This window comes from Ammodytes marinus, assembly GCF_949987685.1.
Source record: "Ammodytes marinus genome assembly, chromosome: 6".
NCBI classification, from domain to species: Eukaryota; Metazoa; Chordata; class Actinopteri; order Uranoscopiformes; family Ammodytidae; genus Ammodytes; species Ammodytes marinus.
The window spans coordinates 23,990,992-24,010,394 of record NC_137235.1 but is presented as its reverse complement, the minus strand read 5'-3'; the positions used below and the strand labels follow the sequence as shown (position 1 = coordinate 24,010,394).

Here is a 19,403-nt window from a genome sequence, read left to right as displayed (position 1 = left end):
ACCGCTTTGTGATTTGATCTAAATTGTGAAAATGACGCCGGTCTTTCTTATTGCATCGTAGCCTTTATCGCATTAGGTCTTCAGTAGTCTCGCAAAGCCAGACCAAACTACAGCAAGTAGTAGGGTCTGGAAGCACTCTGTTTAGAGCCGTCTATTCGGGTGGGGAAACCGGGGAAACTGGGCTAGCCTGTTTGTATTTGTTTAAACCAATCACAATCATCTAGGGCGGGGCTAACCCCGGGAAGCAGCAGCGGTGTCCTGCAAAATAGTGCCGGGGGGGGACTTATTTTGATGGAACGTCTACGTCCAGAGACTGTCAGAGAAATGGCTAAACCCGCAAACGCCACACAAAAACTATTAAAGACAAAAGGAATATACATAGTGTGTTGCTTTCTAACCAGCATGTCAAGACACCATACACTTTAGCCCCCGAGGAGCTCACGGGATAACTTAACCGGAGTTAACTAGCCACCCACGTAGTGTTATCTCTGGTAACATTATCATCGGCGGTTGAGAGGACGGCTACGGCGGTCGAGTAGAATTTTTAGCAATCGAGAACTTATGTCACCACCTCCTATCGCTGTAGTCAGAGCCGTAGTCCGTCTGTTTACAGGCAGAACAGGGTTTTGACGTTGTGAGCGCTACACCAACTGCAGCAAGTAGCCGTAAGAGTTGCTAGGTGATAGTGGAAGCCGTTGGAATCTTTCCCCGTCGCTAAAACACCGCTGCATAGTCCCTAATTCACCAAAGAAAGGGAACGGCGGATCTTAATCTAGCTGGTTATAAGGTCCGGTGCTCAATTCAAACCCCCACGCTTCATTTTCCAGAGTTTATGAGGGTATTTCTGCCCGGGGGTAGTTGTACAATGAAGTTGGACAGCTAGGCTAAGCTAGGATGCATCCCGGACCGCCGCCGCCAATATTATTATCCCGAAGTATCGCCACACTTTATATCTGTCTACAGTAATGTGACTTCTCACACCCTGTGTGTGTGTGTGTGTGTGTGTGTGTGTGTGTGTGTGTGTGTGTGTGTGTGAGAGAGAGAGCGCTGCACATAAGCACACGGGTTGACTGAGCGAATTGTTTCCGAATTTGAGGGGGATCACAATAGGGGAAAGCCAGCAACCGGGGGCTGCGTAGCTTTTCGACGCAAGCGAATAGACGCTGGCGGAAGTGGTCATGCCAGACTAGGTCTTCAGAGACTCGCACACTACACATTCCATAGAGGTAGCGGAGAGACTAATGTTTTTGTCCCGCTCAGGCGCTCTATGATTGGCCGCGGCAGCTGTCGGTTTGCAGGCGCTCGTCTCTCATTGGCCGCTCCTCCTCTCCGTTAGCCTGGAATGCGCCCTGTTTCAGTTTGGTTCGGGATGGTCTCTCTCGGTTTCTCTGCTGTAGCAGTCAGTCGGCCACTTAAGTGTTATTGGTGTTTTTTTCCTCGACATTTCCATGGTAACTGTCCTGTCTAAGGTCTGATCAGAAGCAAGCAGCCGAGTCGTGTGTGAGAATGGAGCTTGAGGAGAAAAACCCGGACCCCAAATACGGTTAGAGCAGCTTTTATTTTCCTCGATCTTAGAATGTATTTGTCTTCTTCTGTCTAACCGGGCGAAGAAATGGAAACAATGACTAGGGATGGAAGGGTGTGGACCTCATGTGTCTCATGCAGATCCGGTCATCCTCATCATCCGCGGATTTTTGTAATGGGGTTCTCATAAATGGTTAAAGAAAGGGCTTGTAGGCTATTATTTAAAATAATGTGACAATGAATGTAAGAGCCAGAAATGTAGCTAATAGCCTACATTTAAAAAAAATAATGGGTGGTTACAATGAGGTTGTTGTTATTTTTCCCTAATTTTACATCCTCTGTTAGAACCAAATACTATATGGCTAGGCTACTCAAGATAACTGTTGCTCAACCCTAGTTATTGATGGTGTGTGCATGGCTTAATGTTAGACTACTAATAAAATAGGTTGAAGAAGTAAAGTAATTTCCAGTGCCATACATTCAAACAAGGTCTGTTTTAATAGGCTTCTGTTGAATTGGCTTCATTTTCAGGTTATTCTGTAGCCAACGGTAGGAGCACACACAAACAGGCCGAGGAGGTGGAGATATTGTGTGTGGTCTATCAGTGCTAGAAAACCATTTGGTGTTTTGGAGCTTGACATATGGTCATCTCATCCACAGACACTCACAAACGCACAAACAAATGCGCTTCTCACAGATATTTTAGTTGAATTTGTTCACACTGATTTTGCATGCACATCATTATATTATAGAAAATGTATCCCCTGTACCAGCCCAAGACGCGATGACTCATTGCTGTTCATTGTGTGATGTGTCACTCATGCATTCTCTCCAGCAGCTCTTAACGGACCACACCACAGCAGCCTGGCGTGGTCTTCTCCTGTCTGAGCTGTAGGGCTGTGGTCTCGTATGGACTGTTGAGTCAGGACGTTTTCTTAACCCGTGTTATTCTAGCTTTAATACCCCGTGTCAGTGTTGTTACATGAGAGGGCATGGCCATGGAGGGCCCAAAAGCAAACTACTACTGCTGCCTTTCATTGGGACAGACAACACTAGTGCTGTCTGACTGTTGATCATTCCTTCTTTCACAATGTGAGAAGCTCCCCACCACAGCCCACACCCATGCTGGAAAGTGCACATTCACAGCAGTCAATCTATGGAGCTGCCACTGTGGAGAATTTCCCTGTTGCTTTCCTTTTTACCATAAAAACAGCACCCCACCCCCCTCCCCCCATGAGGCTGAAAAGACAGGACACAGCCTTTAAACCGGAGATAAAGCTATATAATACGATGCAAACACACATTACAAATTCCAGCTCACAAGTATTTTCAAACAGCTGCTTTTATCAGCATAGATTGACCCCTGAGCGCTCCCCGGTTACCTACTACTGTTAGTAGTGCTTTATCTTCCCTGTGTCTAGGCCGATGTGCATGCAGGCAGGCTGCAGCCTGCACTGTCTTCCACCTTGCCTGCTCTACTTACTCAATCCACACAGTCAAGAGGCTTCCAGTCAATATGAGGCTGACAAACACTCTGCTGAATTACCCAACACATTGTATGTGCTGAGACAGAGACACCACTGCTTTATGTTACACAATGAATGCTTGTCATTTGGCCTTCGGCTGTGGGTTTCTGGAAAATTAGACAAACTGTTGCTGTTTCATCAGAGCCGTTACTGTAAGGAGAAAACAGAGAGCAGTCGTCTGATCCACAGGTTGTCAGTTTTAATGTATTTATCGCAAAAAGATGCTTCAATGTAATTCAATTTTTATTTAATTTTTGCTTTAGTATGTGGGCTAATGACACGACTCATCAGGAAGTCCCATATATGAATCCTCTTTATCTAAATTCGTAAAGGCCAAGGTAAAATCTGAGAAAAGGAGAAAAAATGTACTCACACACATACACACACACACACACACACACACACACACACACACACACACACACACACACACACATGCACAGACACACCCACAACCACAGTGCCCACAAACCCATTAAGGTAGCCAGGAATGGGTTCATCTGATAACCCCTGCGGGCCCATTAGTGAATCACATCAGTCATGACATCATTGCTTCGTTTAACACACACACACACACACACACACACACACACATTTTTTTTTCTCCTTCAGTTAAAAAAACAGTTAAAGATTTCACTAAAATGTAATAAGATCAATAAGGTTTAGGCGAGGTTTTTGCAGATGTTCACAACTCCATAATGAACATAGACTGCATATGATCAACTAGCTGAGGAGCCCAGCTACCAAGTTGAGAACAAACCCATCCTCATTAACATATTTATATATTTTATGAAATCTCTTCTTAAATTTGCTACCTTTGTTTACTTAGACGTCACATGGGTAATCCATTATCATATTAATTTTAGCAAATAAATAAACAAACACGACTCTATACAAGACATATTGAAGCAAGTCTGCTTCAGTATTTTTCAACACAATCAGAGACTGTTTAATGGCACAAAGCAGGCAAAGAGCTGTCTGTTTTTTTCCAGCTCTAATGGAGCTCCGTCTTTCACGTTCACAGATGGTCCTGCCAATGAAAGGCTGATGGAAACATGACTTTCAATGTTTACCCTCTTCAGTAAATACAAAGAGGAAATGTATACACACAAAGTAATGTCAGGAAGCAGGAGCAAGACAAAACACTGACAGAAAATCTTGCAGACCTTTTTATCTAATTAGTAATAACTGCGCAGCTAGGACACAAAATAACATATCTACTGTCAATTGTGTAGTGGCATCATCTTTGCCAGAATAATTATTGCTAACACTAATATCTTAAAACCCAATATTCCATGACTTTAAAAAAAACTATTATCAAACATGTGTTGGTCGATGAGCAACAAGAAGTTTCATATATTTTTTTTCAGGGTCCGTACTGATTTCACCATTATTTTATAATGACATTTATTGGATCTCCATCAAAACTAATTGTTTGTGTTGTGCAAGTGTATCAAATACACCGATCCATATGCTTTGACGAAAAAGTTGGCCAAGAAGATGGATATTGTTCTCATGTCTCCTTATATGAAACTGAAATTCCCAAGAACTAGGTCGAAGTTTTGTTTGCAAAGACACGGCACCCTGAAAGGCGCGTGCATGAGGTCAATAGTTACATTATATTTCCTGCATGCTGTCACACAGTCACATGGTAGCGGAAGTGGGCAGACCAGATCACGCTTGTGAGCCTCCAGAGAGCATGTAGGATGGTCTTATCTCTGATGTACACAATGTGTCAGACGCACACAAGGCCATAACAATGACCAAATCATTGTCCTCACAATGCTCCAAACTGGATGATCTTTGTGCATTGTTTTGGAAGTTGGTGTTGTAGAATTTGACTAAAAGCGCTCAGATGGAGGATGTGGTCGAAATGCTGTCACAAGCTGAAATTCACACCCTAAAGTTGAAACAGGAAGTTCTAATTGGTAAAGTCTTAAAGGGAGAAACTGTCTAGACTAGCACCAGGTATTTGTACTGTAGAACAATGTTTTTTTTTAATCATTATCAAGGCCCATGTCAAGTGCTTGGATGTGAGAGTGATATTTTTGTAGTCATATGCACAGCTGCTGTGTGTGCAGCTGTTGCACTGTGTTATACAGCTGTTACGGGGGAAACAGAGAGAACAGTATATTCATGTCAATTCAATGGGTTGAATTGAGGCCATTAAAGCATCTGGGAACCTGGTCTAAAATAGTCAAATTTAAATTAAAAAAATCGACTTAGTTAAAAGGACTTTGTGGATTTTGAGTTACAGTGGCTTAAATGATTGTCCCTATGCCGGTGTGAAAGGCTGTTTGTTTTGATTTTAGAGCATCCCCCTGTAGTCAGATGTCTTCAGACAATTTTGGCAGGAGCAGTTTCACAGGCGCCACAATTCTCTGTTGCTCCCGCTGCTCCTCTCTCAATTCCCCATTCATGCAATTCCCTTGACAAAAAGAGATAGAGAGAGAGGGACTGGGAGGTGAAGGGCAGAGCTTTGAATCAACTGAAATAACAAGGAAGTGAGGAGTTCACAGAACCTCGAACAGGAAGGAGAAGCCATACTCAGCAGCACACTGAGAGAGAGCTATGAAAGTGTCTATGACATAAACAGAGAGAAAAACAACGACGGAATGACAAAATACGACGGGCAAGGTACTGTAACAGGTCCCCCCTTATAGCCCATTTATGGATTTATGATGAGATGGAGGTTAATTTTTAGCTAAATGTCTGCGTGTGTGTCTGTTGGTCCGCTGAAAACACTGACTCATGCATGGTTAATGACCTGCTTTAAGTCACATATTACCAACAGCAGACATTTAAAATACAAAGTCCAGCGACAACCTCGTCAGTTGTGTCTCTGCAAAATGTGGGCATGGTGTGTGTGTGTGTCTGTGTGTGTATACCCTGTGTATGTGTGTGCATGTGTTTTAGCAAGTGTGTGTTGAAGCAGACATATCTGTTTTGTAAACAACGGGTAGCAGTTCTGGCTTCTAGCTCTCACTGTGCATCCGTGACCGAGCCTTTGAATAGCAGTTTACTGTGAACTGTCATGAAAGCTGCAGCAAAGTCTTTGATTTCTTACGCTATTAGACTGCTGAACACAGACTTCACTCATTTTACATGACTGTTAATTATGTATTCTTATTTGCTGATTTTTAATTTAAAGTATACCTTTTGTCCTATGTCCTTCATACGTTTCCTCTGATGTAACTATTAGTTGACTGTTTTATGATGGGTGTATTGCTGGAAAAGGCTACAATTGAATGGAAATTAAAGTTGTCTGAATCTGCATCTGAATTTCAATCAGACACTTTGAGTAATGTGACAGGATGTGCCAGAGCCTAGCTACAGGATGTCGGTCGAGGCAATGTTGTTTACTGAAGCTTGTCAAACCTCTTTCAATTCAGAAGTGTGGCAAATGACTGGCGAACACGTTCACACTCATCGTTCTCTGACAAAATGTTGCAACTCACTGAACTCAGTGTAAGGTCACCCTAGGCAGAGTGGGCACGGCTGATGTTTCTCTCCGGTGCCGTGTCTGAGGTGTTTCCATGGCGGCTGCATGGCGATTGTCCACGGGGAGCTCTCCGTCACTAGGGAGCCATGTTGTGTGTTGCCAGGCAAGGCAGTCATGCAGAAGAAACCTTTTGCACTGGATAATGTTCTGTCTTCTTTGTCAATACATAGGCGTACACTTACGTACTGTATACGTCACACTTGTTTATCTCCCTGCTCTTTATGTGCACACATACGGTGAACGTGAAAATGATCATTTCTACACAGGCACAGTGGCTGTGCCAACCGGCGCAAATAATGCAGCAGTGACATGTACAGTGCACAGAGTTTCCTTAACATTTTAGTGTTATGTTAGTTTTGCCTGAATATATATATATATATATATATATATATATATATATATTGCTGATGAGGACAAACTTTAACAGGAAACACCACCAACTATAGAGCTGCACAAGAATCATATCATGATGTTACAATCATATATTTGTATTATTTTACAAAATGAGTCATTACAAGCTAATTTTAATCAGAAAACCAACAAATTATATTACGTTTAAATGTTTTGGTGTTTGGTGCCATACCCCCAGATATATTTCAATATCAGTATCAACAACCAAGGGATGTTGATATTGTTGACTTGTTGGCATGCTAAAAGAATCCCTGAGGTGAAACCAGTAGTTTTTGTTTAACTACTGTTAAGAGTCTCGTCAGATTGTAGTTTTAAGTCTCAAATTGAATTAATGAGAGGAGATTATTATAAGCCCATTTTCTCTTTTCATCCCCAGGGGAGACCAGGAAGTTTGACCCAAACTTCAAAGGGCCGATTCACAACAGGTGAGACCTCTGTTTCAATCACTTGCCATCATTCTTTTCTCTCTGTAGCACACAGGACACCAGTAACCATGTCTCTCCTCTCGTCTGGTTCAGGGGCTGCACAGATGTCCTCTGCTGCATTCTCTTCATCATTGCCTTGTTGGGCTACTTTGCCGTCGGTATAATCGGTAAGACTGAGCCTCAGTTACTGCGTCATTGCTTTGAAGCTTAGACACATGATTTTGGAGGAAACTGGCTTTTATAACTGGGTACTTTTAAAATTGTATATACTTTATTTGGATGTATTTTGAATATGTTTAGGACTAAAGTATTAACATACAGTCACACACTAATTTATTCTCTATCAGATTCGTAAGTTACAGCGACTCAATTTTAGTTGACATAAATATAAATTACCATTTTGTAGAACTTGTAAATCATAATAATTGTATTGTACTTATGATATATATGGTGATCAATGCTTTGCACTTTACTGTGTGGGTTCTCAACCTTAAATAATGTTTCCATTATTTTCACCGTGTAAAACAGAGTCTGTCCTAACTGACTGGAACTCTATGTACATAGCATGTGTTGCCAGCAAAGATACAAATCCAAATTAACCTAAATATTGCATATTTAGGTTAATTTCATTTAGTCTCATATGTGACTTTCCATTTTCAATATTGGTTGTGATTTGATGTAATGTTAACTTTTGTCCTCCGAACAGCTTGGTCTCAGGGTGACCCCAGGAAAGTGATCTATCCCACGGACAGCAGGGGACAGTTCTGTGGACAAGCAGGAACACCTCTGGAGTGAGTCACTGACAATATGAGCGTGATGTCTGCAGTATAGTGTTTCCCATGCCGATTGTCTTGTGTATTTCAGATAATGATAGGTATTACTGTAATATCAAAACCTATTTGGGACTTAGAGACATGTATTTACCATACAGGCTGAATAATGTTTTTTGTTTTCCTGTTTTCACTCGACAGGAAGAAGCCTCTTCTGTTCTACTTCAACATCCTGAAATGTGCCAGTCCCCTGGTGCTGCTGGAGTTCCAGTGTCCCACCACACAGGTCAGAAACCATATCTACTGATCATATACTGTGTGTTCACTACAACATTTTCTTCTTCTCCAAGAATCTAAAAAGTTGATGGTAAATGATCGAACGTTGTCATTTTGTATCCAGTTATGTGTGGAAAAATGTCCCGACAACCATATGACATTGGTGAAATCCAAGCTGATGAAAGGGGAAGGCTGGGAATACTACAAACAATTCTGTAAGGGTGGAGTGGATTTTGAGAAATTGGTGAGTATTTAAATGATTAGAATATTCTCATTGTATTCTTGCTTAGTGACATGTACATTGCAGTATGACAAAAAGTACATTTAAGGCTGTTTGACATGTTTCAAGAGTGCTCCTGAGATCCTGAGGGATAACTTGTGTCCTGCCATGCTGATGCCCAGTAAACCCTGTGAGTGAGAAGCCAGTTCTTCTTGATAATTTTTTCGCCCACACTCATGCTATTGTGCCTGGCATGTAAAATTAATGCATCATCTCCTCCCTCCACAGTCACTCGTCGCTGCCTCCCTGCCTTGGGAACCATGAAAAACGGGGTGGTAGTGGTGGGCAATCAGACCAATTTTGACGACGGAGAGGGTGTCAATGTAAATGCCTCAGATGTGCTGGAGGCATCCAAGTGAGTCCTTTTCACTATATGGCAACGCACATGTACACACAACATATGTCTCTTGTTGCAAAAGTTTGACAAGCAGGCCCTTATAAACCTGTGATGACACATTATTCATTATTGTTAAACTCAATGTTATTATTCACATTATTAGCTGTAGTAGACAGGGTCTGAAATCAACAAATGGTCATGAAATAAAATGATTACTTAATAATCCAAAATATGCTTAGATTATTATTAATGCCACAGAGATATTCTTTAATGTGGTTTAATCAACCAGTTCAGTCTTGACAGCTTTGACACACATCTTGCTATGCTGTGTCAGCTGACACATCACATTCCCTTCATATCTCACTGCAGTGATTTTATGGCCTATTCAAACATCGTTATGCTCTTATTTACCCTGTACACTGAGGTGTGTTTTACTAAAGTGTTCGCCTTCTTCGCTCAGCTGAAAAGGCCGGTGCTCCGTGTGTTTAGCTACCATTGTTTTAAGCTGCTCGAGCTAGCCACACAGTCCTCTCAAATCTTCCACACAGACACACGATCGCACACACACGCAAAACTCTTTTTACGAATTTGATTGGAGGTTAAAGGACCAGCGTAAGCTCAATATGTCTTTTACAATCCATTGTGATTATTAACCAGTATTATTTATTGATTCATTGTTTTAATTGGTGTCACTTTTCACCTTTCAATAAATGTTGTCAGGTGGGATGTCTACAATGTTAGATTTGTATAGCGATGATTTATTTTTAATACATTTCTTTACTTTATATTACTTTTCTTTTTACAGGAAGTCAAATGTGGTTGTTGAAGCTCGCCAGGTGGCCATGAGAATCTTTGAGGACTACACTCAGTCCTGGCACTGGATATTGCTGTAAGTCAGTTCACTTTATAGATACAGTGTACAAGAGTACAACTCTAGGACCATTTTTATTTATATTACAGGTTACTGAGGTTACACATACACATATTTTGAAGCCACTAAAGAGACCGCCTGCCGTCCAAACATCCAGTTATCGTTGATGTTAAATGTTTTCACTTGGTATATCAAAGCTTGTTTTCAAGATCAACTTATTAACTTATTGATCATTGAAAACCAGAAAATATATATCACCACGACTACCAGGTCCATAGGCTAAAAGGCTGAAAGACGCTGTTGTTCACTGTCAATATGTTAAAGCATTATGTCCTCCCTCTCCAGGGGTCTGGTCATTGCCATGGTCGTCAGCTTGATTTTCATCGTCTTGCTGAGATTCCTGGCTGGCATCATGATCTGGGTCATGATAGTTTTGGTTATTCTAGTCATCGGATATGGTAAGTCTTCAGCCATCAAGTTCTTATCAGTTTATTGAAATGAACAACTTCTAAGTATTCTATTCTATTCATTTGTTTAGGGATTTTCCACTGTTACATGGAGTTTGCGAGTCTGAAGGGAGAGCCGGGCGCTGACGTCACCATCCGTGACCTGGGCATTCAGACCGACTTCTCTGTCTACCTGCAGATCAGACAGACCTGGCTGGCCTTCAGTACGTTCAAACACACTTTCATTCTTAAATAAATCTCAGTGAAGTGTCTTTGAATCCTGTTTATCTAATGCCTTTGCCTTTTTGCAGTGATCATTCTGGCTATTGTGGAAGTCATCATCATCCTGCTACTCATCTTCCTCAGGAAGAGAATCATGATTGCAATCGCCCTCATCAAAGAGGCCAGCAGGTCAGTCTGAGTTGGTTGTGAGACAAACTTTCCAGTTTGTATTATGAGCAGAGAAACAAAAAGTTGCCAAACCTTCTCATATATTTTAAAAATGTGCAAGTCTAATATTTTTAGAATGACAATGGATTAAATGACTGTGTATAATGTTACTTGTTTCACTCATAGTGATAAGACCCAAAGAGAATGATCATTTTACTTCGCAGGTCCCCTCAGCTCTAGAAAGCATTTTAGCTTAGCTTGTTTCAGCTCAGTGTTTCTGTTTTATGGCCCCCACTCTAGTCTGCCTGTTCAGCACCAAACAGAAGACAGACACAGTCAGCAAGTAGCGTGTGAAGCATTCAGAAGCTAAAGAGTCAAATAATTCCCACAAGATTTGATGAGGACCAAAACAGAGCTAACACTAGGGTGAAAATTGGACTTCAATTCATCAGATGGAAGCAAACATGACTCTTAAAAACAATGCTAACAATGCTCTGTGTCTATTGGACGGGTGCACACTAGACTAACAAGACTAATAAATAAGGTTTAGCACAACAACATAGGGTTGCCACTGTTGTATTTACAGCATATTTTGCTGCTCTCAAAGGCGATAAAAGATCAATTATTGCTGCTTTAATTTGTTATTGTGACAGTGGGAACCGACCTGTAGTTCCTACTCTCAAACTTCACCATGAGAGAGCTCTAAGCTGTGTTTCTTTTGGGAACTTTCCCCGTCCTTCTGGAGATTGTTATAGCTGAATGTGTAGACATAACGTCCCTATTGTTGTTTCTTTTTTCAGGGCTGTGGGGAACGTAATGTCATCGCTGTTCTACCCACTGCTGACCTTTGCCCTCCTGGCTCTGGTCATTGCTTACTGGGCCATCACTGCTGTGTATCCTTTCATTTGTCCACATAATGATCAACGAGGGTCAAAACATAATTAAATGCGATTTTCTTTTTCAATGCAATTACCTCATCTCCACAATTCAACTGATACCTTCCATGCAATTTAGTTCATTTTTAAATTCTTTCCTACTAAATAAAATGTTTGGGACGTTTTCCACTCAGTTATAAATAGTTGCACATGGCTCTTGATAGTGACTTTTTAAGAGGTAACCTCCCTTTGTTGACATGATCTCCTTGACCGATCTGAACAGTTTCTTGTCCACCTCTAACGAGCAGGTGTACAAAGTGTTCAACACCACTGAGTGCGAGTACTCACGAGACACCTGCAACCCCAAGGTACGCTGTCAAATGTCACTGCCTCAATATCATGGGATTTCAGGAAGAAATAGTTTTATAATGTCACGGTTACAGTATTTAATTGTATAAAAAATCACACTTCTCTCTCTCTCTCTCTCTCTCTCTCTCTCTCTCTCTCTCTCCCTCTGTCCAGACATTCAACACCTCCAACGCCTCGGCTCAGTGTGCGGACGCAGAGTGTCTGTTTGCCTTCTATGGTGGGGAGACCCTCTACCATAAGTACCTCATCCTGTTCCAGTTCTACAACGTCTTCCTCTTCTTCTGGTGCGCCAACTTTGTGACGGCCCTGGGCCAGGTCACTCTGTCGGGGGCCTTTGCCTCCTATTACTGGGCCTTCAAGAAGCCTGAAGATATCCCCGCCTTCCCCATCTTCTCCTCGCTGGGACGGGCCCTCCGGTTAGAAGGCTGAATTTGTTTTTTTTGTGTGTGGAATATGTCCACCTCTATGTATATTTTTCAATCTTGTCTAAGGCATATGATTACGTCAGTAGGTGGGTAAGCTGTGCGACAGTGTTTGATACTTCTGCTTATGCTCCCTCCTCTATGTCCAGCTACCACACAGGCTCTCTGGCTTTTGGCTCTCTGATCCTGTCTCTGGTCCAGGTCATCAGGGTCCTTCTGGAGTACCTGGATCACAAGTTGAAAGGTCAGAAGACTTAAATACAGAACATAATAACTGACCTATTATTTTATTTCTAGTCGACTGTGTAACTACATCATAATCGTATCTGTGGCTGTGTTTAACCTGTGTATAGGACGTTGTTAAAGGTCCAGTGTGAAAAGGGAATTGGCGTTTTTCAGAACAGACTTGGGAGAAAAGGAAAATAATATTCATGGAAATTGTTTTAACTAGTGTATCATTTATGATTTATTATTATAATAACCTTTATTTAACCAGGTTAGTCTCATTGAGATTAAAATCTCTTTTTCAAGAGAGAATCGATTGCTATAATTTCTTGAAAATAATAGTTTTTGCACTGTGGCAGTGGTGGATGATGCCATCTTTAGTAACTAACTTCTTGTCCTTGAAGGCCACTCTAGCTTCTTTAAATTTCCGGACAGGAGATGTAGACACATCTGGTTTTGGGATTTTTTATATATGATGTATTATGCCAAATGTTTCATAATGCAGGTTATCTGATACAGATCAAAGAGCTGGTTAACATTCCTGGACACACTGATATTCATTATAACATGTAACACTCTCTCTCTCTCTCAGGTGCTCAGAACAAGTGTGCCAAATTCTGCTTGAGCTGCATGAAGTGCTGCTTCTGGTGCCTGGAGAAATGTATCAAGTTCCTGAACAGAAACGCCTACATCATGGTAAATTCTTGTGACATTAACATGAGACAATTTGGCCGTGGTCTGGTTTTAAAGTGGTACATGTTTTGTTTGTTTTCCCTGTAGATTGCCATCTACGGAAAAAGTTTTTGTCCCTCCGCTAAAAATGCCTTTTTCCTTCTCATGAGGAACATTGTCAGGTTGGATTTTTTTTTTGTTTATTAATATCCACATCTTGTAATTCTATGAGCATCAGATTATCATTTGTATTCAATATTTCAATTAGTCTTAGCCTTGCTTGATTTGATTTACTCTGAATTTATTTCAACGCAGGGTGGCTGTCTTGGATAAAGTTACAGACTTCCTGCTGTTCCTTGGGAAGCTCCTCATTGTTGGAATTGTTGGTAAGAGAGCCTTTATTTTCCCACCAAAAATGTCCTTTTTTCTAGAGAGATCTGTCTGTTTTTTTAACGTTCAAATCAACTTAATCTCTTGTTTTTTTCCTTACAGGGATCTTCTCTTTCTTCTTCTTCTCTGGCAGAATCAAAGCGGTTGAGGAGGCTGCTCCTTCTCTGAACTACTATTGGGTGCCAATACTGGTGAGATACAATTCCATTTGTATGACTTCCATACTTTTGAGCTCAGCTGTGGGCTTTAGTGCCACAGCAGAAGTTTAACGTGCTGTATGTGATTTTATTTCGCCCAGACGCTGGTGGTGGGATCCTACCTCATCGCCCATGGCTTCTTCAGTGTGTACGCCATGTGTGTGGACACACTGTTCCTCTGCTTCTGTAAGTAACTTTGAGTTCAGCCAGATGTAGATTTCCTTTCTTCTACCTGTTTTCAAACAACTCAATCTGAGACACTGGTTTCTTCGTCCTGCAATGCTTCTAACTCTTCTTCTCTTTTTCTCATTTTCCCTTTTACTTTCTTTTCACATATTCCCTGTATTTCCTGCTTTAATTTCCTCCCTTCATTATCCATTAACCCAAATCAAAAAACACAAAATACGCCTCCTTCCACTCACACACACTCACACGCAAAAGGTGAGGACTTGGAGAGAAACGACGGCTCGTCTGAAAAGCCTTACTTCATGTCCCCCGAGCTGCACGACATCCTCTCCAAGGTGAGCAAGCTGGAGGACGATGGAGGTGATGGCGTTGAGCAGGCGGATTCTGCCAAGCCAGTGGACCAGGTGAGACTGGAGGAGGAGACCCCTCTTCAGCAGCAACAAGATGGAGAGATCCAGCTGAAACAGCAGGTGGAGCTCAGGCAGGACCACCAGGAGGAGGAGCCACTCAAGGCCAAGATGGCCGCCGAAGAGCCGAGCGAGGAGAGGGACCAGGAAGCAAAAGTCTGTCAGGAAGAAGAGGCTGAAAAGAAAGACGACCAAGAGGTGAAAGAGGCCACAGAGCAGAAGGAAGGCAAAATGAAGGAGGCGTCACCTTCATCTGCGGAGCCTGAGAAAGAAGAGAAGAAAGAGGAGAAAGAGGATGACCATGAAAACAAGCCTCCTTCCACCCCACAGGAGTAGATGTAAACAGCAATTACAAAAAAAAGGCTTTGTAAACCTCTTAAGGCATAACGAATGAAACAACTGTACCTTACAACCTCATGAACAGGGACCTGTTAAAGGCGGAGTCAGCAATTTTGGAGAACGCTTGTTGTCCAAATCACTTTTTGTCAAAATCAGTGAATATAGAGAACACTTGAAATTACAGTATTTTTTCCTCCTTAACTTGAGCACTTGACATGTGCCATTCTTTTGTTACTTTTTTGAACATGCCTTTTGGATATTGGGTTTAGCACTGCACTGAGAATCTCCATTGTTGAAGCGCAACCTCCTTTTTTTGAACTGATACAGAATACCTGTCTGCACTGTCTTTACCTATCCTAGGCTCTTTATTAACACCAGTTTTTTTTCTTCAGCACGCACACACACAGTACGGACAGGTAACGGATTGTGAGGAGGTATTCACTGATTGTCGACAAAATGTGATTTTGACAATAAGCTTTCTCCAGAATCGCTGACTCCACCTTTAAATGTACAGTATACTACAAATTTCCAATCGCTCTGCTATGTGAGAAACATGGCGTCCGGCTGCAGATGTGGGCCGATGTGTAAATGTGGAAAGAGGTCAGAAAGCCCAGTGCATCTCTGTAGCACGAAAAAAAAATATATATATTCCGTGTTGGTTTTAGAACAGTGTTGGTTTCCATATTGTGGCGATCTGTAGAACATTGAGTTGCTGAACCTGTGCCTGATTACTGTTACTGATGTTTTTCTCTGTCTTAATCACGTTAACCAATGCACTACAGAACAACCAAGTACAGCGTTTACAGTTAGAACAAATGCTTCAATCGATGGTGAATCTCTTCACTGTTTACAATAATACCAGCTGACGCCAAAATGTTACGGACTATTGAATATTGGATCTTTTCTTTTTTCCTATGGTACTTGTGTATATACAGCAGTGTGTGTCTATGATGTATTGTTTGGCTTCGGTCTTGTAGAGATCCTCTCCAAGATGAGATCCCATGTATAGTTTTGCCACCTACTTGCCTTGGTATTTCAAAACTGGCATAAGTGCTGTGATTGTGTCGCCAGGACGCAACCATTGTGACCTTTCTACAGAACACCCCCTCCCCCTCCCCCACACAATCATCACACACAAAAAAACACGCGCACACACACAGATACACATGCAGTTGATAACTGATCCCACCTGCCTTGCTCTGTCCCTATCCCTTGTTTCTCTCTCTCAATCTCTAAAGTGCTGCATGATGTAACATGGCCTTCTGAATGCTCGCAACTAACATGTCTCTGGATGCTTTTGTACCTTTTTTCTCTTGTTCGTCACCTTGTGAAAGATGTGTGTTGATTTCCCACTGAAATTACTGATGACATTCCATATTTATTGGGTGTGAGTCTCGATTAAAGGTGATTGTATTTAATCATGAGTAGTTCTGTTATGGGTGCACAGCACACATGAGTTTCAAAGTGGTTTACCTTTTGGAAGCAGGTGAGTTTATTCATGTCCCACAACGTCAGCCTGAACTTTGATTTTTTGGGGGGCACTCCAACAATTGTATATGTTAAAAGTCACCTCATTCACTTTACTAAATTACCCGAGGTAATTACTCTCTTGACATAACTTGATTGATTGCAGATTAGTATGGGGACTATAGTACAACTTATTGACATAAAGCCTGTGAGGGCCCTGGAGTTGGGAAGGTGGAGGCATTCGCTTAGGAGCAGATTGAGATGCATTATGGGAAGGGTAGTTCAGTGAGTTTTTGTAAATTAACCCATGTTAGGAGGAAAAAATTTGATATTTCTCCCTTTGATACATTGATTTTGAGTAGCAAGTCCCAATTGTTTTACCTTGTGACCCCTTTAAATTAAATAATGTCTTGTGAAGAGTTAAACCAAAGGATTGTTGATACCTGAAGAGGAAGTATCCTAAATATTACGAGACAAAACATAGCATTAGAGAAAAGTCTGAAAAAATCAATAATTCCCATTAAGGGATCCCGACCCCCAGGTTGGGAACCACAGATTTGGAGCATTCTTTTATTTTCTTTAGGGTAACTTTACAACATCTGAAAATATTCTTTTGGTAACCTGTGGTGGTTTACCTTCTCAACTTGCTGCTGTGGTGTACATGTGTACTCCAGGACCCTGTGACATCATTGTAGGTTGTGGTTACAGGTACAACAGAGCACACCTCTGACCACCCCCAACAAACTTAGTATTTCACCAGGGAAAACAGCAAAACACTGCTTAAAGTGTGGTGTAACTGCAATTGCAATAAGTAATTGCTGGAGTGCCTCTTTAATTCTTTTTCAACTAAACGACAAAACAGATAATAGACAGACATTGCATAAATACAAAAACTGTGAAATTACTATTCAGTGTTTGCATGCTGTCGGAAAAATGTTGTTTCTCAACTGCCTTTATCCATGTCATAGTGGAGGATCTGGAGCGCAACGATGGATCACCAGAGAGGCCGTATTTCATGTCGCAGAACCTGCTCGAACTCTTGAAGAAGTCCAATGAACAGTCCAAATCTGTAGATTAGGTCACAGCATTAGCATTGTTTGTGTGTGTGTGTGTGTGTGTGTGTGTGTGTGTGTGTGTGTGTGTGTGTGTGTGTGTGTGTGTGTGTGTGTGTGTGTGTGTGTGTGTGTGTGTGTGTGTGTGTGTGTGTGTGTGTGTGTGTGTGTGTGTGTGTGTGTGTGTGTGTGTGTGTGTGTGTGTGTGTGTGTGTGTGTGTGTGTGTGTGTGTGTGTGTGTGTGTGTGTGTGTGTGTGTGTGTGTGTGTGTGTGTGTTTTGAGTGAAAATCAGAACATAAGGATGAATTACAGTGCCATATTCCTTGCTACATGATTGTACTATATGTTTGTTTCTTGTGGTTTAATGCTGTTTCATTAACGTTGTCCGTACCATATCTGTGATCCTTTTGTATATTGACACAAGGTATTATGCCCATTGTCTCCCTTTACTTTATTAGAGAAACTTAATTGGAGCTTGACTTACAGTTGATGAATGCAGTTAATTTAAAGAACAGCTTGCCTTAAAAACTAATGTTTTTCTTTTTCATTGTACATTTTGGTCTTTTTTATTACTTTTTTGAGTGGATTATGTTATGCAGTCTACATGAAAGCTTTGAAAGGCCACTGAATGGCAGATGAAGCCTGTTGACACATGAGTAAAGATGTGCTTTATCAGTTTAACTAAGCATATTGCACTGTATAAAATGAGCTGACCAAAGCAAAGTTGCTAAACTGCTGGCGAATAAAAGCTTAGTATGATAGCCTACTCAAAGCCTTTAGAGATTACAAGTGACCCAAGTGGTTTAACTTTGACCTGCAGTCTTTATTTGTTTTTTAATAGGCCTAATGTATTTTTATTTGTACGTACACTCCACTGAAGAGCCTATAAAACACATTGTTGTGTTAAGTTTTGCATTTCCTTTTATTTTTTTTGTAAACTTATTCAAAATAAAGTCGCCATATCAGTGTTCAAAATAATAAAAACCATCAGGCCATTTGCTCTTAATTTGGCTAAAGTATGTGCAGATTATTGTTTGTTAAAGGTGCAGTGTGTAATATGACATCATCAAGAAAGTTCTACAAAGTTCTAGAATGCAACACTCCCTGGGTAACCCCACCCCTTTTGAATAATAACAGAAGCTACAGTGGCCTTCAAGGACAAGAACGATTCTAAATTTTAAACAATGCACCTGATGACATTCCAACTATGACACTTTCAAGATGGCGGCACTAGGCCTTGGTCCAAAATATGCAGAAATATGGACATATATGAGACCCTTTCTAAGGGAAAAAATTATAATTCAAAACTTTTTTTTCATCTATTATGCACTAAATTAAATGTACTTGTGGATATTATAATTACTTTCTACAAAATCTGCTAGGAAATAAAACCCAAAATTCTACACATTGCAGGTTTAAGAGCACGTGTCATATAGGCTATTTGAGAGAAGAATTGATATTGATTGATAATGTTGACATAGGCTACTGTCCTATGTGAAGAAAAGGTGTAGGCCTACAGAAAATTAAACATTTAAATACAGTCAAGGGCATTCAATATGTTGTATCAGAAGCATGCAGTTTAGCTACCATGTGTGACTGTTTGTGTATTGTCACATAATAGTTTCAGGTATGATGAGTCATCATACCTGAAACTATGATGACATTTTTGTGTTCGGCTTAGGCATATATGGTTAATACAGGCCTAGTTGCCACACAACGCTTACAAATTGAATGTACTGTGCTGTATGCTTCATATCTTTATTGAAGCATTTGCAGGAGCAGACGTTTTTGAATTGAGTAGGCTAATTTAAGAAAAAACATGCATCTGGTCACACAATAAAAAAAAACATGGCTCCCAAGGTTCTGAGAACAGAGTCTACACCGTTTTCATGGAAACTGCTCACGGTCACTATAGCAACAGTTAGTGATACTGAAGTCATGCATACTAGATATAAATATGCTAAATATGTATTCATATCTATGGAATGGTATTTTTGATTTTTCCTCATAACACGCGCGGCCACTACAGGTTAAATGTGAGCT

The 19,403-nt window shown here is 41.0% G+C and overlaps 1 protein-coding gene across 1 annotated transcript; it reads left to right on the top strand.

Moving 5' to 3' along the window:
- Positions 1-1,379: 1,379 nt before the first annotated feature.
- Positions 1,380-18,358, top strand: slc44a2 (solute carrier family 44 member 2 (CTL2 blood group)). The gene is made up of 22 exons (XM_080030147.1): positions 1,380-1,543; positions 7,340-7,388; positions 7,482-7,555; positions 8,095-8,179; positions 8,360-8,444; positions 8,559-8,678; positions 8,784-8,844; positions 8,943-9,069; positions 9,857-9,940; positions 10,268-10,380; positions 10,461-10,592; positions 10,680-10,779; positions 11,559-11,651; positions 11,917-12,001; positions 12,156-12,418; positions 12,574-12,668; positions 13,242-13,345; positions 13,430-13,503; positions 13,637-13,707; positions 13,814-13,902; positions 14,010-14,094; positions 17,276-18,358. The coding sequence occupies exons 1-22, from the start codon at positions 1,507-1,509 to the stop codon at positions 17,383-17,385; spliced, it is 2,136 nt and encodes a 711-aa protein (XP_079886273.1). The 5' UTR covers positions 1,380-1,506; the 3' UTR covers positions 17,386-18,358.
- The last annotated feature ends 1,045 nt before the right edge of the window (positions 18,359-19,403 follow it).